The sequence below is a fragment of the Microcaecilia unicolor genome, chromosome 13 (assembly GCF_901765095.1).
Source record: "Microcaecilia unicolor chromosome 13, aMicUni1.1, whole genome shotgun sequence".
Classification (NCBI taxonomy): Eukaryota; Metazoa; Chordata; class Amphibia; order Gymnophiona; family Siphonopidae; genus Microcaecilia; species Microcaecilia unicolor.
In genome coordinates this window covers 97,432,882-97,451,926 of record NC_044043.1, presented here as the reverse complement: position 1 = coordinate 97,451,926, position 19,045 = coordinate 97,432,882, and the positions used below count along the sequence as shown (strand labels likewise).

The 19,045-nt window shown below is 40.9% G+C and overlaps 1 protein-coding gene across 3 annotated transcripts in view; it reads right to left on the bottom strand.

Moving 5' to 3' along the window:
* UTP3 (UTP3 small subunit processome component) overlaps window positions 1-19,045 on the bottom strand; it is a 40,356-nt gene that overhangs the window by 5,079 nt on the left and 16,232 nt on the right. For all 3 annotated transcript variants that reach the window (XM_030185661.1, XM_030185662.1, XM_030185660.1), the window contains exons 10-15: window positions 12,802-12,842; window positions 12,624-12,720; window positions 6,949-7,110; window positions 5,560-5,690; window positions 1,885-1,948; window positions 368-475 (exon numbers count right to left, since the gene is read on the bottom strand). In XM_030185661.1, coding sequence (XP_030041521.1) covers window positions 368-475; window positions 1,885-1,948; window positions 5,560-5,690; window positions 6,949-7,110; window positions 12,624-12,720; window positions 12,802-12,842 — 603 coding nt within the window. The remainder of the gene's footprint in view (window positions 1-367; window positions 476-1,884; window positions 1,949-5,559; window positions 5,691-6,948; window positions 7,111-12,623; window positions 12,721-12,801; window positions 12,843-19,045) is intronic.

The window sequence follows — 19,045 nt, the reverse complement described above, 5'->3', positions numbered from 1 at the left end:
ATGTAGACCTTATAGAATAGCTCCAAATAAGTGGGTCAGCGCCACTACTTCAATGACTGAGCTGAATGAGTGAGGTGGAGGTTATAAAACAGGGAAGAGCATCCCGCAATAGATGTGAAGGAAGGGTCATGGTGCCAGATCCCAGCCCTAGTTCTGAATGAGCAGGAAACCCCAGAGGAGCAGATGTAAATTGTCATGTCCAACAAGAATGAGAGAGGAGGAAGTTTTCAACTTCCAAACGAACGTCTGCCAGTTTCAAAAAAAAAAAAAAAAAAAGTCTTATAAATCTAGGAAACAAAAGCAGGGAAAATAAATCTCCCCAAGACAGTCACACAGTTAATGTCAGCAAAATGCTATCATCACATACCTGGCCCTTTCTCCGAATCTTAGCGCGTCTGAACTTCTCACGGTGTTTAACTCTTGGGTTACGATCAATCTTCTTCCTCTTGGGTGTAAGGCCTTTATTTTTAGCAATCTGTAGAAGACACACAAACTATTACTTCTGGGATTTTGTGCTGCTGGGCTCTGCTCTATGGACAAAACTGCTGCTCCCTTAAGTTCTCTAGCTGTTCCCAGGATGTGGGATATGGCTCTGGATTTCCTCCACAGCCTAATGAAATCTCAGCTGCTCCAAAATTTAAGATCTGGAAAGCCAAGATACTGAATTTCCACAGCATGTACAATATAAGTCCTCCAAAATTATACTTAAAGGGCAGAGAGGAATTTAGATTTGGTGTTATTAAGGAGAAGCAGGCTTGAGGATGGGAAAGAGTGTGTGTGTGATTTGGTTGAACAAAAAAAAAAAAAAAATCCAGCCATGGTTTCTTAAGTCTAACCCATTCTGGTAGGCCACATCATCTAGGAGAAGAGAAAAAAAATGTTTCTGCAGCCAGTTCCTCGACAAGGTGGAAAAAGGCTAAAGGAAAGAAAGTTAGCAGGTACAATTTAATTTCTCCCTCCTCAGTTCAAACATGGTGACCAGCACAAATGTTTGGATCAGAATTACAACTATTCTGGCCTATAGTTTGTTTTGGTTTTTTTTTAATTTAGCAAGATATGGCAGTGCCTATCAACAAAATATTCTACAATTGTATCCTGAAGTGACTATCCCTGAGTGTGACAAAATGGACCCTTAGCCTCAGATGATGCCCACTTGTCTTGTCATCAAGGACTAAAATGTTTCCATGCAAAATTTCTGGGGTTAGATGGTCTGTACATCATCATTATTCTTTTTTTGCCATACCATTTTACAATATCCTAAGCAAAAAAACCAAAACAAAACAGATAAACACAAATTTATACAATGCAATAAACCTCCCTTTCCCTGCAATCATCTCTTTTCAAAAGATAACAACACAGCATGGACGTTTACTGACAGTCCAAATATCCTCTTTTTTCGAGCATTTGATAACCCAAAACTGAGCTCCATACTACCAATGTGGTTGATTAGGATCTTGGTAAGCAGAAGAATGACATCTTTAGTCTCTACTGCCACAGCTTTCTTGGACCTGCGATGGTGAAATACTGAACTGTCTACTTCCATTTAATATCTGCAGTCCCCAGTGGCGTACCAGGGGGGGGGGGGGGGGCGGTCCGCCCCGGGTGCACGCCGCGCCTGTCGGCTCCGCTCGTTCCCTGCTCCCTCTGCCTCGTAACAGGTTACTTCCTACAGACGCGCGGCACCCCCCCCCCCCCCCCAGCAGGTAAAAATGCACCCGGGGGGGGGTCCTTTCGCCGGGGGGGGGGGGGGGCTGCGCATCTGTGATCCGCCCCGGGTGTCAGCCAACCTAGGAACGCCACTGGCAGTCCCTATTACATCAAGTCCAATATTCTTGTGTTCCCTAGGCCTGACGTTTCTGTATTCCATGTGGATGAAACCAATACCTGGTATGTTATTGCTCTCTTTGCACTTGGATCAGTTTCTTCCATTGCAGGTGGTTTTTCCATGCTGAAAAAAAGGGAAATATAACCAATTAAAAGTTTTTATATACATTAACTTAAAATTTACAGCTGGAGGAAAAATCTGCTTCACGGTACGGTATGTTAAAAGCAAAAATTAATACTTGATAACGTGCTTCACCAAAGAAGCTTGAAATGTGTAACCGAAGAAAAATATGAAACCCAACACATGAATAAAATTAAAAACTGAAGGAAAAAACCCTCTCCTTTCCCACTGCCCCAATCCGTTTCTGCTAGATAACAATTAAATTCTATCATCTAACCAAATGCTTTGGAGTAAAAGTAAGCTTTTAATTTCCTCTTGAAGGATAAAGCTTCTTCTCAAGAACATTCCACAGCCTGGGACCACACAAACTATAATCTTTGCTGGAACCTGAAAAGGCTCATTTATCTGAATTAATGACTGCAGATGTACCACAGAAATTCTATATATGGTGCCTGATATTATGCGCTAGCGCAGAAGAGTGTTATAATGGAAGCAAGGCGTCAAAATGGCCCGTAAACGTCAGATCTGTGCGGAACTACACTTACACGCCCTGCTATAGAATAGAGCTTAAGTATTTCCATGCGGATCTGAAAGGGGGGGGGGGGTGTAACGATGAGAGGGACATGGGCAGGTCAGGGGTGTTCCCTTAAAATGCGTGCAGTGTTACAGAATTTGGGGAATCTGATCCCAACTTGCATGCCGGGGCTTACAGCTGGTTTCAGTTGGTGTAAAAGCTCACATCCAAAGTGAACCTGAGTCTCCACTACGCATGCTAACTGAAGCTTTAAAAGCTAAGTACTAAATTAAGTGAAACGATATTTAAGGAAAAAGAAAATGAATATGAAAAAAAGTTTAAAAAAAGAATTTTGAGACTAAAACTAGGAATAATGAGGATTGCGGTACTTCCTTTGAAAAATGCTTGGCTCATATTATTATTATTAGCATTTCTAAAGCGCTACCAGACGCACGCAGCACTGAACACCTGACATAAAGAGACAGTCCCTGCTCAAGAGTTTACAATCTAAATAATACAGATAGACAAGACAGTTACGGGTGAGGGAAGTAATGGGTGAGAAGGAAGGAAGGAAGGGACAAGGGGAGGGCAATTGTGGCTAGGAGCTAAAAGCAGCAGTGAAAATGTGGGTTTTCAGCATAGATTTGAAAACAGCTAGACGTATAGGTCCAGGAAGTCTATTCCAGGCATAAGGTGCCTTGAGAGAAAAAGGAGCGAAGCCTGGAGTTAGCAGTGGAGGAGAAGGGGGACGACAAGAGAGATTTGTCCAGTGAGTGGAGTTCACAGGGAGGAATGTAGGGAGAGATGAGAGCGGAGATGTAATGGGGGGGCTGAAGAGTGGATGCATTATACTAGCCACGATAAGGGTAGCTACGTGGGTCTGATGATCCTTTTAAACTGTCTGTTTAACTAGACTATGTTGTTTTGAAAAAGGATATATTTAATGTGAAGTTGAAGCTGAGTATAACGAGATAATAGACAAATTACTCCTTTCACTATTTAAAACTTATATATGCCTATTGACTACGTTGACTGTATACAACCAAAGTTGGTCACCCATCCCAGAGCAACCTTTATAGAATACTGTTCAGTGACGATTTTTCAGCGCCATTTAGTGAAAAGGACCCATTATGGACTAGATATCTGGTCAGGCAACCAATGAAGTGCAGCCAGAACTAGAACATTATGGTCAGACAACTTCAAATTCATTAATAACCAGGCAGCCATATTTTCATCTAACTGTAGTCTTCATACCTGATATTTTGGAAGAGCACAATAGAGACCATTACAATAATGCAAGCAAGATATATTTAAAAAAAGCATGGATGCCTTAGTATAGTTATTGCTGTAGTTGGCAGATTTCTAAATTACTGTCTTGTATCAGCCAATTCTAGCCCAGATTGAGCTATAAAACTGCACCTATTATTGCCTTTAAGTTCATAAAATAGTCCAGCTTTTTCTTTGATTTTGGTTTTCTTGTATTTATGTATTTTTTGGATCGTGTTCTCATGTACAGATAACACAAATTCATAATAAATGAACACTGATAACAGATCTGATCCATAGCTGTGTTAGAAAGAAAAATAAACTCCCTCTTCCGTCCAGTGTAGCAATCACAGTTATATGCTATGCTACAAGTACTATGCTAAGTAGTAATCTTAACATAAGAATAGCCATACTGGGTCAGACCAATGGTCCATCTAGCCCAATATCCTGTTTCAAACAGTGGCCAATCCAGGTCACAAGTACCTGGCAGAAACCCAAATAGTGGCAACATTCCATGCTACCAATCCCAGGGCAAACAGTGGCTTCCCCCATGTCCATCTCAATGACAGACTATGGACTTTTCCTCCAAGAACCTGTTCAAACTTTTTTAAAACCCAGATACGTTAACCAATGTTACCACATCCTCTGACAATGAGCTCCAGAGCTCAACTTTTCTTTGAGTGACAAAATATTTCCTCCTAGTTATTTACAAATTATTTCCATATAACTTCATTGAGTGTCCCCTGGTCTTTGTACTTTTTGAATGATTGAAAAATCTATTCGCCTCCACCCACTTCGGATTTTGTAGACCTCAATCATATCCCCCCCTCAGCTGTCTCTTTTCCAAGCTAAGAGCCCTAAACTCTTTACTCTTTCCTCATATGAGAACAGTTTCATCCCCTTTATCATTTTGGTCGCTCTTCTTTGAACCTTTTCTAATTCCGCTATATCTTTTTTGAGATATGGCGACCAGAACTGAACGCAATACTCAAGGTAAGGTCAAACTATGGAGCGATACAGAGGCATTACCACCTCTCTATAATTTGTCACCCACTCAAGCAAGGGTATTTTCCTATGCAGGACCTTACACATTTGGAATAAATTTCCTCTTGTGTTGAGAAAGAACCTTAATTTTTTGCATTTTAGGAAATTGCTCAAGGCAATTATTATTTGAAGGAATGTTTTGAACAAGGGTAGAAGGGTTTTTGTATCTGGCTTTTACTATCTTTGGGCCTTGTTTACTAAAGCATGTTAGTGTTTTTAACGCGCCTATAATTAGCGTGTGCATTAACCGTGAAGGCGCCTATAGGGATATTGTAGGTGCGTACACACTTAATGCGCGTACCTGGTTAGCATGCGTTAAAGATGCTAGCACGCCTACAACATGGCTTAGTAAACAGGGCCCTTTGTGACTTGTTTGTATTGTGTCATTTATGATTACGATTAAAACACACAGCTTAATCTGCCATGATGTACAACCAAATCAAACCAGTAATGGGGTTAACGGTAAAATAATGCATCTTAAGGGTGGCCCCCACTTGATAACTTCCCTCCCTAATTTCTATAGTGCAATTGAACCTCGAGTGTAGTGTGCAGTTCTGGTTATCTCAAAAAAGGACGTAGCAGACCTAGACAATGTTCTAGTCTAGTCGATAGTAGAGGGACTCTTACAGCCCCCAGTCCTGCCAAATAAAGATTCCTGGAAGTCCTAATTGTACGCCAAGTGCATTCTCGCTAGGATTTTTCTGGATTCTTATTCTGTTATCTTCCCAAAGCTGCTCATTTTCAAGGGTAAGGAAAGCACACAACGCCTGCTTCTTCCACAGAGGCTTACCTCAGCTCCAGTCCTTTCTTCCTTTTCAGTTTCAGCATTTCTTCCATCTGATGATAATATTTCAAGGCATCCTTCTCATCTAAGTCTGAATCCTCTGCCAGCTCCATATCCGTAACAGCAGAACTGGGTCTCTGAAAGCAAGTACATAGATTAATGCACTGTAGCACTGGTTGCTAACCTTTCTTCTGTTGTGAAACACCTGACAATGCTCATGTGAGTGACACACTGAGCATTACAATTAGCAGCAGAACACCACAAAAAAAAAATCATTTTATTTTTGTTAAAAATGATACAAGGGAAATAGAAAATATTTATTAGGCATAGTGCATTTTACTTCCTATCCCCTATATTGTGGAATGATCTTCCAAGTCAGATTTGTAATGATCAATCTTTTATTAAGTTTAAAAAGACACAGTCTCTGCAAGCAGTGTAAAGAGTAAGAAATACACATTCCCAAAGCCGACATTTTTCCAATCATTAAAACAAAACGTTTCTTTTTCTACCACAGTTTTATGGGCAATTCATTTTTCCAATGAGGGAAGGCCTGGTCTCTTTCCACCCTCCTTTTCTTGGTCTATCCATTTCCAAAGTTTCCTTTCCATTTTAATTTCGTATGTCTTTCCTCTTCCTTCCTTACATCTGTACCTCATATTAATTTTTCCCTTTCAGCTTTTTTTCTCCATTTCTCTCTTCTGTGCTTATTCACTCATAGCTATATATTACCACTGCTTTCACTCCCTCCCTCCCTCCCTCCACCCTCCAAGCTCTCAACCTTCACCTTTTAGTTCCCTACTAGCTTTCCATCTTCAACTCTTATGGAGGAGGGAATGGGTTGGCTGAGAATAAATTTCTCACTATAATATTAATTTTTATAGTACTAGTAGACATGTGCAGTGCTGGACAGTGGTGACAAATATTCAGGTACAACAGATGCCTTCCCCAAAGAACTTACACTCATTCCTCAGCCTTCCATTTCCTCTCTGTCTTTCACTCAATCCCTACAGCCCCATTTCCAACCCTCTGCACTCAGTGCCCTCATCTATTCTGCATCTTATCCCCTCTCTGGCCTCCAGTCAGATCTTCTGGCTTTTACCCCTTTCTTAGATTCCAAACTCCTTTTACCTCCTCTGTTTCTATCTTCTCTCACCCCTTCACATCTTTCATTCCATCGCACCCCCCACCTTTCTATACCCTGTTTCAAATACCCCAGCCCATCTAACACACCCCTACATAAAGCCCACCCAGTTGCTGTACAACCACTGGAGACAAGATTAGAGAAAGCAGAAGTCTCCCCTGTATGACAAAGACAAACTTTGGAGCACAGGATGTAAATTTTAGGCATTCTCAACTCCATAAATGGAAAATAAAGCAGAAGTATGTTTCTCCTACCTTTTGAAGAGTTTCGGAGTTATTTCTAAGCTGGGTAATGGGGTTTTTGGAAACTGCAAGGTGCTCCTTAATTCTTGATTCATTTTTATTACTGCCTTCAAGCAGGAGTAGACACATTTCTGATGATAATCTCTGATCCACAATTTCCAAATCATTTATTAACTGTTAAATACAAAGACACATGTTATCAAAATGGAACCGCCTAAGTACTACAAAATATTAATCAAGAGAAAAGCTGCAGAAAACCCCAACAGCTCTGTAAATTGGATATAGAAATGTTCCTCACAAGGTTATCAGTTCAAAACTTGCTCAGGTTAATAGTGGCCAAAAATCCTGTCTGAAAGCTAAAATGTATTGCAAACAAAAAAAATGGAACCGAGACCTCTCAACTCATGACAGATGTGCTGCTGAACAGCTTTCATTCAGCAGCACATCTGTCATGAGTTGAGAGGTCTCGGTTCCATTTTTTTTTGTTTGCAATACATTTTACCTGAATATATGTAAACTGCTTTGAACTGAATATTACTATTATATGGTCCCTGCCCTGACCTTGGCTCAGGATTTAAAATGAGATAAAAACTTATAGGCCTGTGTCTCTGACTTGAACTTCAGTGTTGAAACACTGCAGAACAAGCAGAAAACCACAAGGGTGGGGGTCTAACTGACAGGGTAACATTATTTAGCAACATGGTGGCCACAGATGTGTTAGTGAAAAACGGAACAAAGATGGCTTCATGGGAAGACGACCAGGTGGTGTTTTGAGGAAGATGTGGTCAAAAATGTAGAAATGAGGGGTCTTGCAAGAACATGACTTAGTCTTCCAGTAAGGGGTGGTCTTTTGCTAGCTTTTCCAGTAAAATACTAACCACTTCATTACCATAGCCAATCAGTGTTAACCATGACATTAACATAGATCTAATCAGGTGTGCTTACTGTCATATTACCTGTATCCTGAATGGACCCATTTCCCTTCCCTTCAAGCGAGAGAGGGGCGGCCACTGCTCGCTCTCTCTCCATGGAAAACCAATGTAGCGCATCAGAATTGGCAAATTACCCAATTGCTTTCTCATGAACACCTTTGAGTAGTAAAATATATCACCTAAAATCAAGAAAGCACCTATGTGCAGCTGGGAATACTATATTCCTATAACCAATTGAATGGTACTTCTCATGACAAATGGTGTTCTGTAAAATTGTACCTACAAAGCAATGACTAATTGTAATTATACTTGGTATTTAGGAAATAAAAAATACCTTCTTATACTTCTAATTATATTTGGTCTGTGTTCTTGGTTACTTCAGAGCTAGTGCACAGCTCAGGTAATTAAGGAGTTCAGATAAACAAGATGAATATATTAAGAGCAGCCTTGGGAAACATGCAGACAAACACATAAGTACCAGACATCACGAACGGGAGATGAGGGGGAAGAGGAAGTATAGGTCTGGGAGGAGGGGAGTTACATAATGACTGTGGAGACAATCTGTCCCAGTAGCAGATTAACGAACAGTTTGAGTTTGGTTGTTTGAGATATCAATGGAGGAGGCATATGTAATGTCTGCAATAAGTGGGATGTATTAAAACCTTTGAAGGGGTGGAGGATGGAGTTGGGAGGGGAGGGGAGGGGGCGGAAATAATTTTGATGATGTTAATGTCACCATACTTGTACTTAATGTGTTTTGTCACATATGGAAATACTAGTAAAAGAGGCCCGTTTCAGAGCAAATGAAACGGGCGCTAGCAAGGTTTTCGTCGCCAACACCCCTCCTCCCTCCCTGGCCAACCCCTTCGTTGTTCTGCCATTGCTCCGCCCCCAACATCATGATGTTTGACGCGAGGGCGGGGCCCGGAGCGATTTCCCCCCCCCCCCCGCCTCCCTCCCTGCCAACCCCTTCGTTGTTCTGCCATTGCTCCACCCTCGAGGGCGGGGCCCGGAGCGATTTTAGTGGCTTCACCACCACGAACCTTCGAACCTTTTTGAAGGAAGTCAGGGCTTGGCTTCACTGACGTCAGTGTCCTCAGAACGTTGAGGGTGAGTTTTATTATAGTAGATCTCGAGATGTTGTTGTGAATTTTGTTATATCATCAATAAAAATTGTTGAAAATTAAGAGCAGCCTTGGGGATTTCCTGTGTTTGGGATACCTCCAGTTGGTCTGGGGTGTCTCGAGAAAACTATACAGAATGTAGTTGCAAAAACCTCAGAAAGGCGGTATATCAAGACCCATTTCCCTTTCCCCGTAACAACAGCTCTCCAATTACATTTTATGGAAATATCTAAATATAAGTGAAAATATATGCTGTTATGTGGCAACAGGTCAAGTCTTCATTTCTTGATTTAAAAGCTGCTGCATTCAGTCTGTAAATCGCCAGTTTACTCCAGGTGGTTAAGGACTGAGTTTATACATCCTCTGTTGCTCATATTGGGGAAGTTGGGGGGGGGGGGGGGGGGGTCTGCTGCTGCTGCTCTGTGTCGCATAAAGCCAGAGATTAAAACCAGGGGTGGCTCAGTCTGAAGTCATCTGTTAAATTTAGCCTAAGTCCAGTTTGATGAGCAATCAATCAGGTCCGTATTTAAAAGCACTTATCTATACTACAGCAGTCACTATTCAGATACGTGGCCTATCCATCAATTTTCAGCAGAACTATACTTACAGACCACCCTGGAACTATCCAGATAGTAGGGGCAGAGCAAGGGCATTCTGCCTCATTCTATAGGTGACTGACGATTTATTCCTCCACTATCGGTGTTGCTTTGTGAATTAATTTAGGACACCATAAAAGCTGGTCCAACTTAAACTGCGTGGCTATGAAGAAAGAGAATGGCTGAACATCTCTGCATCTACATACGTTCAAGCACTACTCACGTGGCGTATATTTTAAATGCTGCAGCTGGCGTGTTAAAAAATAAAACCCCCACAGACTGTGATATTTGAATACTGACCAGAATAGTTGATAGTGCGATTGACTGTTATCCCTATGGTTAATTTTACTTTGCAGCAGAACCCCCCCAGTCGGTTCAAAACTCTGCTGCCCGTCTCATCTTCCGCCAGGGTCGCTTTACTCATACTACCCCCTCTCCTCAAGTCCCTTCACTGGCTCCCTATCCGTTTTCGCATCCTGTTCAAACTTCTTCTACTAACCTATAAATGTACTCACTCTGCTGCTCCCCAGTATCTCTCCACACTCGTCCTTCCCTACACCCCTTCCTGTGCACTCCGCTCCATGGATAAATCCTTCTTATCTGTTCCCTTCTCCACTACTGCCAACTCCAGACTTCGCGCCTTCTGTCTCGCTGCACCCTACGCCTGGAATAAACTTCCTGAGCCCCTACGTCTTGCCCCATTCTTGGCCACCTTTAAATCTAGACTGAAAGCCCACCTCTTTAACATTGCTTTTGACTCTTAACCACTTGTAACCACTCGCCTCCACCTACCCTCCTCTCTTCCTTCCCGTTCACATTAATTGATTTGATTTGCTTACTTTATTTATTTTTTGTCTATTAGATTGTAAGCTCTTTGAGCAGGGACTGTCTTTCTTCTATGTTTGTGCAGCGCTGCGTACGCCTTGTAGCGCTATAGAAATGCTAAATAGTAGTAGTAGTAACCCATGTTTTGATGCAAAGTTTTTCTGTTTCTTTGCTAGTGTTTTATCACTAGCTATATTTTATGCAAGTAATAAAAGACACCCCCCCTTCCTCAAAACAAGTTTGAGTGAAAGTGCTTTACAATAGGCAATAAATGCAATATTTAAAATATAAAAAAAATATTGATTTATATTTTAAATGAGAGTACACTGCATAACTTAGATATTGTTGCTCATCCATACTGTTTCATTTATTTAGACTTTTTTATGTTCATGCCTTGTTTTACAATGCTCTCTTATGTATTTTTAATCTATTGACGTGATCCACACAGAACTCGCTTCACAGCCTGAAGGGTGCAGAATGCAGGATTTAAATTAAATTCAGGAAATGGATGAGGCAGATCTGCTTTCACAGAGGACAAGACAAGCAGGAGACAAAAGAGCTTTTCCATGCTAAATCAAACCTAAAAGTGCTTTTGGACTATAAGAAACCAGTCTCTGAAAAAGTGGCAGGAATAACCGACTGGGTCCTGGGAAAGAAAGAGATTGTGGAGTCGTGTTCTCCTAGGCCTTGTGCAATGCAGAAAAGGAGGGTAAAATCATGGGAGGAGAGGAAAAGTCAGGATGAAAGGAGAGACAGATGAAGGCTGAATACATAGTAGGCCCGATATTTTATCCTCTCTCGCTCTGTGACTGAGCTTCTGGTTTAGGAGTTTCTGCCCTTGTGGGTTTCAAGATGGTTTAGAAATAATCTCTTAAAGTGTTTCTTCCATTTTTGGACTTTACCCTGTCCGGCACTGGCACCCCACCCAAATCTTCCTCGGTGAAGACCGAAGCAAAGAACTCATTTAGTTTTTCTGCTATTTCTTTGTCTTTCTTGATCGCCCATTTTACACCCCGGTCATCCAGTGGGCCAACCGATTCTTTTGCCGGTTTCCTGCTTTTAATGTATCTAAAAAAATTTTTACTATCAGTTTTTGCCTCTAACGATATCTTTCTTTCAAAATCCCTCTTTGCCTTTCTTATCAGCGCTTTGCATCTGATTGACATTTCTTATGCCACTTCTTATTTTCTTCATTCGGTTCCTTCTTCCATTTTCTGAAGGATTCCTTTTTAGCTCCAATAGCCTCCTGTACCTCACTTTAACCACGCCGGCTGTCGTTTGGTTTTCCATCCTCCTTTTCTGATACATGGAATATGTTTGGCCTGGGCCTCCAGGATGGTGTTTTTGAACAGCATCCACGCCTGTTGTAGGTTTCTTACCCTCTCAGTCGCTCCTGTAAGTTTTTTTTTTTTTAACCGTTCTTCTCATTTTGTCATAGCTTCCTTTTTTAAAGTTAAACGCTAACATATTTGACTTCCTATGTTTACCTTTTTGAAAGCAGATTTCAAAGGCGATTCACTCCAACTGTCACAAGCGCAGTACAACACGGTCCCAAGCAGTGAGTCAGGATCTCTCCTCTGCACCACGTAGAACTTGGCAGCCTTCCAAGCAGTTCAGAGTCATTTAATCAGACTTAGCACTGCCAGCTGCTCCCCCAACCTCACAGTCTCCACAAGTCTTACCCCAGATGAGAAAGGATCAGGACTGATAATCTGTCCCACGCTCTTCCTTTCCTCTTTTTTTTTGTTAAAAAGGATGTTGTGCTGGAAAAGGAGAACTCCACAGGAAACAGGGGAGATGTGAAGGGAGGGAAGAAGTAAATTCACAGGGCAACAGAGACAGGGATCTGAAGACCTCCAGATATTACTCTGCAGACTCAAGCCACCTGCAAAGCTCAACTGGGGACCAGGCGCAAATCACTCAGAATCAGAGGCTGAACATTGTGTTCATTTACCTGCTGGAGACAGAAAATACTGAGGAGCTAGACTTGATGCCAAGAGAGAGATGTCTCAGCTCAGTTTTCAGTTCTCTATCTCCACCTGCTGGTTGATGGACACAACTATCCCACAGGTTCTGGAATAGTGGGAAGTTATGTAATGGAATAACCATTATTATGCCTGAACTGTAAGCTCTACAAAACACAAACCTCTCATGTGCGTCAGTATAGGACTGTGCACATCTAGTAGAAATGATAGGTAACAATTACTCACGTTTCGGTAGGTAACCAGTCTTTCAATGATGGGATGTTTGTGAATTGGAATTCGCTTTGCTTTCAGAACTAAATAATAACTTATGTTTGTGCAGTAACTGTACAAGAAAGACATAATATGCATTTAATATTTAACAACGGAATGGACAATGAACTCTTTTACAGCTCAGAATACTTACTTTAAATAAAGTTGATATTTCATTTGAAGATAGTTACTTCCCTATAAAAATGATAAAAATAAAAAATCAGAATGCGTTAAAAGAAAAAAATAAACAAAAATGTAACTTCATTACTATGCAGTATGTCAATGGATATATCAGAGGTGAGAAAGGTACAATACATGAGGACGCAAGATTGGCTACATTCCTAAATGGAAGAAAGTCAAGAATAGCATATGCTGTTTCAAATTAATGAGATCGATATTCAATACCTGGAAAAGTCCCAGTAAATGGTCAGGGGTGGTCTGGGGGCATACCAAACAGTTAGCCAGATAGAAATATAGAAAAATGTAGACAGATAAAGACCATATGGCCTATACAGTTTGCCCACCCATGCCACTGACAATGTTTCAAAGGCAACTCTTGGCCAAATATAGCAACAGGGAAGAGACTTCCTGCCTGCCACCACACTCTATGTTTCTCCCTATCAACTGTGCACAAGAAAGTCGGGATAGATAGATGGTCTTCCAGTAAAACACAAGAGACGAGGGGTCACGTGACGCTATGAGCTGGAGTGGGCGCTAGTTGGATCGCTCCTGCCTTCTCCTCAAACATCTAGGCAAAAAATCGCTGCAAACAAAGATTAACATCCTGCTAACTGAGAGCGAACAATAGCCGAACTCACAGTGAACGGATTGAGTGCAGAAGGTTACGGCAATGGCGACAAAAAACACAAGAAAAGAAAAAGAAAAAACTCGCCTAGTTGGAGACAAAATGGCGGCGCCGGTGAGCCCGGGAACGTCGGAGGTGGGGTCCGCCTGGGCCGCGGAAATTGTGGGAGAAGTTACACAAGCGCTAGAGGTAATATTAGATAAAAAACTGAGTTCCCTGGACAACAAGTTGGAATCCCTTAATAACAGTATAGCCCAAATACAAACGGATATGGCGCAATATCAACAGCGGGCCAGTGAAACGGAAGACCGAGTCACTGTACTAGAAGCAGAGATAAATCAACTGAAGAAAACAATTACCTCATACGACGACAAACTCGAAGACCTAGAAAATAGGTCGAGGAGGAACAACCTCCGAATTGTGGGACTAACTGAAGGGCAAGGAGATCGTGAACTCAGCAAATTTCTTGAAACGTGGTTCACAGCAGAACTGGAGTTACCTGAGATGTTGGGGCCGCTAAGAATCGAGCGTGCACATCGACTAGGGCCGAAGAATGTGGCGGAGGGAAGACCACGTGTAGTCATCTGCAAAATTCTCAATTTCAGTCACAAAAACGCCATACTGCAAGCCCTGCGCAACGGCAAAGAACTATACAGCGGGAACCGCAAAGTTCTTTGCTTTCAAGATTATTCATCGGCGGTGGCGGCGCAAAGAAAAAAGTTTTCATCGATATGCTCAGCGTTGGTGAATAAAAAGATTAAGTTTGCGCTATTATACCCTGCAAAGTTGAGAATCATTCATTCTTCGGGCACAAAGTTGTTTACCACTATGGAAGAAGCAAAACTATTTGTGCAACAGATGGAAGAGAGGCCGGAAACTTGAGAGCTAAGGATTGCACTGCTGAAAAAAGACATTTTCTAACTGACTTCGCTAAATGCTTGAGAAAAAAGTATAAAGAAGAGACCTATAATTGAAATGAGAATTATAAACAGAGGATGTTGGGGCAGATGATACATAAAAGAGACTATCAATGGACACACTGAACAGCGACACAAATTGGATTTAAGGTGGACATAATGCACACTGAAACCATTAGAGGGCCAATTGAAACACAAACAGGATAACAGGAAAGGACGATTTAAGCATGAAAAGTGGCCCAAGAATCTTGGATATTAGGAAAAGTATGTTATAATAGATATAGTATAAGGATATTAAGATATTACTTTTGTTGTTAGATATTTGATACTGCAGATAATGTAAGCTGCAAGGCCTGAAATCAGTTAAATTAGATTTGAAAGTATTACAATCTAGGTTTGAAAGAATCTGACAACACTAAGATCTCATAAGACTAATACTACTCTTGATTAACAATTGTAGAGACTGGCAAATTTAAAAGTCAAATGAGATGGGGGACTGAATGATAAAGAGGTAATACATACTCACACAATCATAAAAATATGTTATAATAGATATAGTATAATAAGGTTAAGATACTACTGTTGTTGATAACAAGTTGACACTGCAGGTCATATAAGTCGTAGAGCCTGAAACCAGTTACATTAGATTTAAAAGTATAACAAGCTTAGTTTGAAAGAAACTGATAATCATAAGATTATTTATGACTAATAATACTGCTTTTGCTTAATAATTGTAGAGAATGGCAAATTTAAATGTCAAATGTGTTGGGGGACTGAATGTTAAAGAGGTAATACTTACTCACACATACATGTATCATTAATGGAAGAACGAGCAGAAAAGGGACGGATACAAATAATGGGGAGGAGGAGCGTTGAAAGTGACCTGCTTCCTACGGGAAGGAGAGGGCTAATGGGGGGGAATGGGGAGAGGGGGGAGGTTAGGGAACAGATAACTACAGGACAATGTAAGGGGGGGAAGGGGAAGAGAGTAACTCAATGTAACCTACAGACGCAAATAAATATGAAAATGAGAACATGGGGTATGAACAGGAGTGGTTGGAGGCTGGGCTGGCTACTCTTGATAGTAAAAGGTAATCAGATGATGGAAAATCGCTATATGAATGATAACTACTTAAGGTAGCATCCTGGAATGTGGGGGGAATACATTCCCCCATCAAGAGATCAAAAATATTGCGCCATCTTAAACATATAAGAGCAGATATTGCAATGCTCCAAGAAACACATTTGTCAGCAGAGGAGCATGCCAAATTAGCCAAATGGTGGGTGGCAGATTGTGTGGCAGCTGCGGCAATGGGTCGAAAAGGGGGAGTAGCCATACTTTTTCGGAAAGGGCTAGCAATCAAGATACATAAAACTATTTCAGACCCAGAGGGTAGATTTGTGCTAAGCATAGTAACCATTAATAAAAAACTATAATTTTGGGAAATGTCTATGCTCCTAATGTGTTAGATTTAAAATTCTATAAGAAATTGCTTTCCCAAATCACTCAATTGGAAAACTTGCCCCTAGTGATGGGAGGAGATTTCAATATGACTTGGGACCCCGAATATGGATAGATCGCATCCGCCTAAGGAGATAAGAAAAATAGATACTAGGGGTCTCTACCGGATTTATGTGAAATATTAGATTTAATAGATGTCTGGCGGCACCTTGCATCCTATGGAGAAAGAATACACACACCAATCTAGAGCACATGGGTCAGCATCAAGAATTGATTACTTGCTGGTATCACGAACTATAATAACAGACATTACTGAGGTACACATAGATCCCTGTGTCATATCGGATCATTCAGTGGTCGGAATGACATGGAAGGGAGGAGAGGATGAAGACTTGCTAAAAAGCTGGACGTTTCCAACATACTTAATTAAAGATGCAAGATTTGGGGAGCTTTTACATGCTAAATGGGCAGAATTTAAGCATTTTAATGAAGGCTCAGTGGATGAGATCAGCACTTACTGGGAAGCAGCGAAAGCGGTGTTGCGGGGGGAAATAATTAGCTATGTCACGCACTATAAACGAATGAGAGACAGAGAATAATGAGACTAGAACAACTTTTAGGTAAAGTACACCGCAATACGGTATGAACCCTAGTAATGATATCAGACAAGAGATTCTGACCATACAAGCAACTTTTAAATGCCAAACTACATGAGAGAGAAGTGAAATCTCAGGCCTACTATCGCTTTCAACTTTACAAGCACGGGAATAAAGGGGGCAAATATTTAGCTCGACTTATAGCATCTAAGGTTAATTCCCGAAATATAACAACTATTAAACAAAAAATGGGAAACTCATACACTCTAATAAAGAAATTCGACAAGCTTTTCAAAATTTTTATCAAGAACTTTATAAGAGGGCAGATCAAGACGAGCTACAGGGGGAGTCTTACTTAGAGGGTGTTCACATTCCGAGGCTGCAAAAGTAGAGACAGAAAGCGGCTAAATGCTAGGATTAGTGAAGACGAGGTAGGATGGGCAATCAAACAAAGTAAATCAGGCAAGGCATCAGGTCCAGACGGTTTTAAAGCAGAATTTTATAAGATGATGGGGGACTCGATTCTCCCTACCTTGACTGAAATGTTCAATGACTGGATAGAGAAGGGGGCCTTGTCTGATAATATGAATTTAGCTAGGATAGTAGTATTTTCCTAAACCAAAACGAGATGAACAGTTGGTTACATCATATAGACCATTTCCCTAATTAATCAAGAGGCAAAATTATTTGCAAAAATATTGGCCAAAGATTAGGAGGGATATTGCCTCATCTAATTCATCCAGCACAGGTGGGTTTGTCCAAGGGCGAACAAGTACAAAAAACTTGCGGAATATTTTGGCGTCATTGGAAGGACTAGGTCACTCCAAAGAACAAGCTGTGATGATCAGCTTCGACGCAGAAAAAGCATTCGACAGAGTGGAATGGCCCGTTCTATACTCGGTGCTACAGAAATATGGATTTAATGGCACCTTTGTGCAGGCAATTAGAGCACTATATCATAACCCAAGGGCACAAGTGCTGGTAAATGGAAAATATATCGGGGGAAATTCAGATCACTAGGGGAACTAGACAAGGTTGTCCTTTGTCGCCTCTGTTATTTGCACTTCAATTAGACCCATTAATTAGAGACATACATGATTGTGCAGCGATAACAGGTGGTACATATTAAAAATCAGGAATTTAAGATAGCTGCATTTGCGGATGACTTGTTAATGATTATTACGAAGCCAAAAGATACTCTAGAGAATCTTTTACAAATTTTCAGAGAATATGGAGATTATTCGGGTTTCAAACTGAATATAGACAAGTCAGAAGCGCTTCAAATTAATGTGGACATACACAGAGTATGGGGGGGAGATTCCCTTTGAAGCAGGCACATAAATCTTTTGTATATTTGGGTATACAGTTGCCGGCCAGACCAAAAGAGCTATATCATTAAATGTTGAAAAATACTGGAACAGACAGCACAGCAGTTGGCATCATGGGGCACGCTAACACTCTCGCTCATAGGGAGGATCAACCTTCTTAAAATGGTGATCTTACCGAGATGGTTATATATGTTGCAGATCTTACCAATAGCCCTGTTGCAGAAAGATATAAAGCGCTTATACCGAATGCTGCTCAGATTCTGTTGGGCTAAGAAAAAAGCTAAAATACAACAAAAATACATGTGGGAGGATGGAGACAGGGGGGTTTGGGAATTCCCAATCTTAAATATTATAATATGGCATGTTTATTGCGACTGGTGAGAGATAGATTATTTCATGCTTCCGACTATACACCTATAGAGATGGAAGATGCATTATTTAACCCATATCACTTTACTACCCTACTGCATTTGCGGAGCGGGGAAACTCCTCCTAGAATTAGGCACAATATTTTACTTAAACCCATGAGGAGAGGTATGGAAATTTATAGGCAAACTATTAGGCGGAGACTCGAGAATAACGGAGTTAATAAGTATTAGAGGGAATCCGGCCTTCCAACCAGGAATGGAGAACAAAATCTTTGATGACTGGGGAAGATAAGTGTGGAAACCCTGGCAGACGTACTAGGAGAGAATGGGGATATTAAGCCACTGCCGCAGCTGCTTCATCAAGAGGAACCTGGATGGCAAGATCTTATGCGCACTATCAGCTTAAACATTACATACAAAATTTAAATAAAGAAGCACTTATAATTAGGTTAGGTAATAAATTATACCTTCTTTGAGGAAATTACAGAAAATGCCCCTTCTATATCGCAATTATATCAGAGACTATGGAGCCTAACTCCTGCGAAGGAGATGACTTTGTTGAAACAGAAATGGGAAAAAGATATGGGAAGGAACTTGCAATCCTGGGATATAATGGCACAAATCAAAAGTATTCCATGCCTGATAGGGGGAAATGATTATAGGGAATGTGCATTTAGAATGATACACAGGGCATACTTTACACAGGTTCAATTGTATAAAGCAGGGGGTATAGAAACAGCTCTTTGTGTAAAATGTCATAATGCCGAGAACTCCATTTATCATGCGATGTGGAAATGTGTATTAATACAACGATATTGGAGACAAATAACTAACTATCTTACAGGTATGTTATGTAGTAGAGTAGATATGAATCCATTACATCTCATATTGGATATGAAGGAGGTACAATCGAGTTTAAATG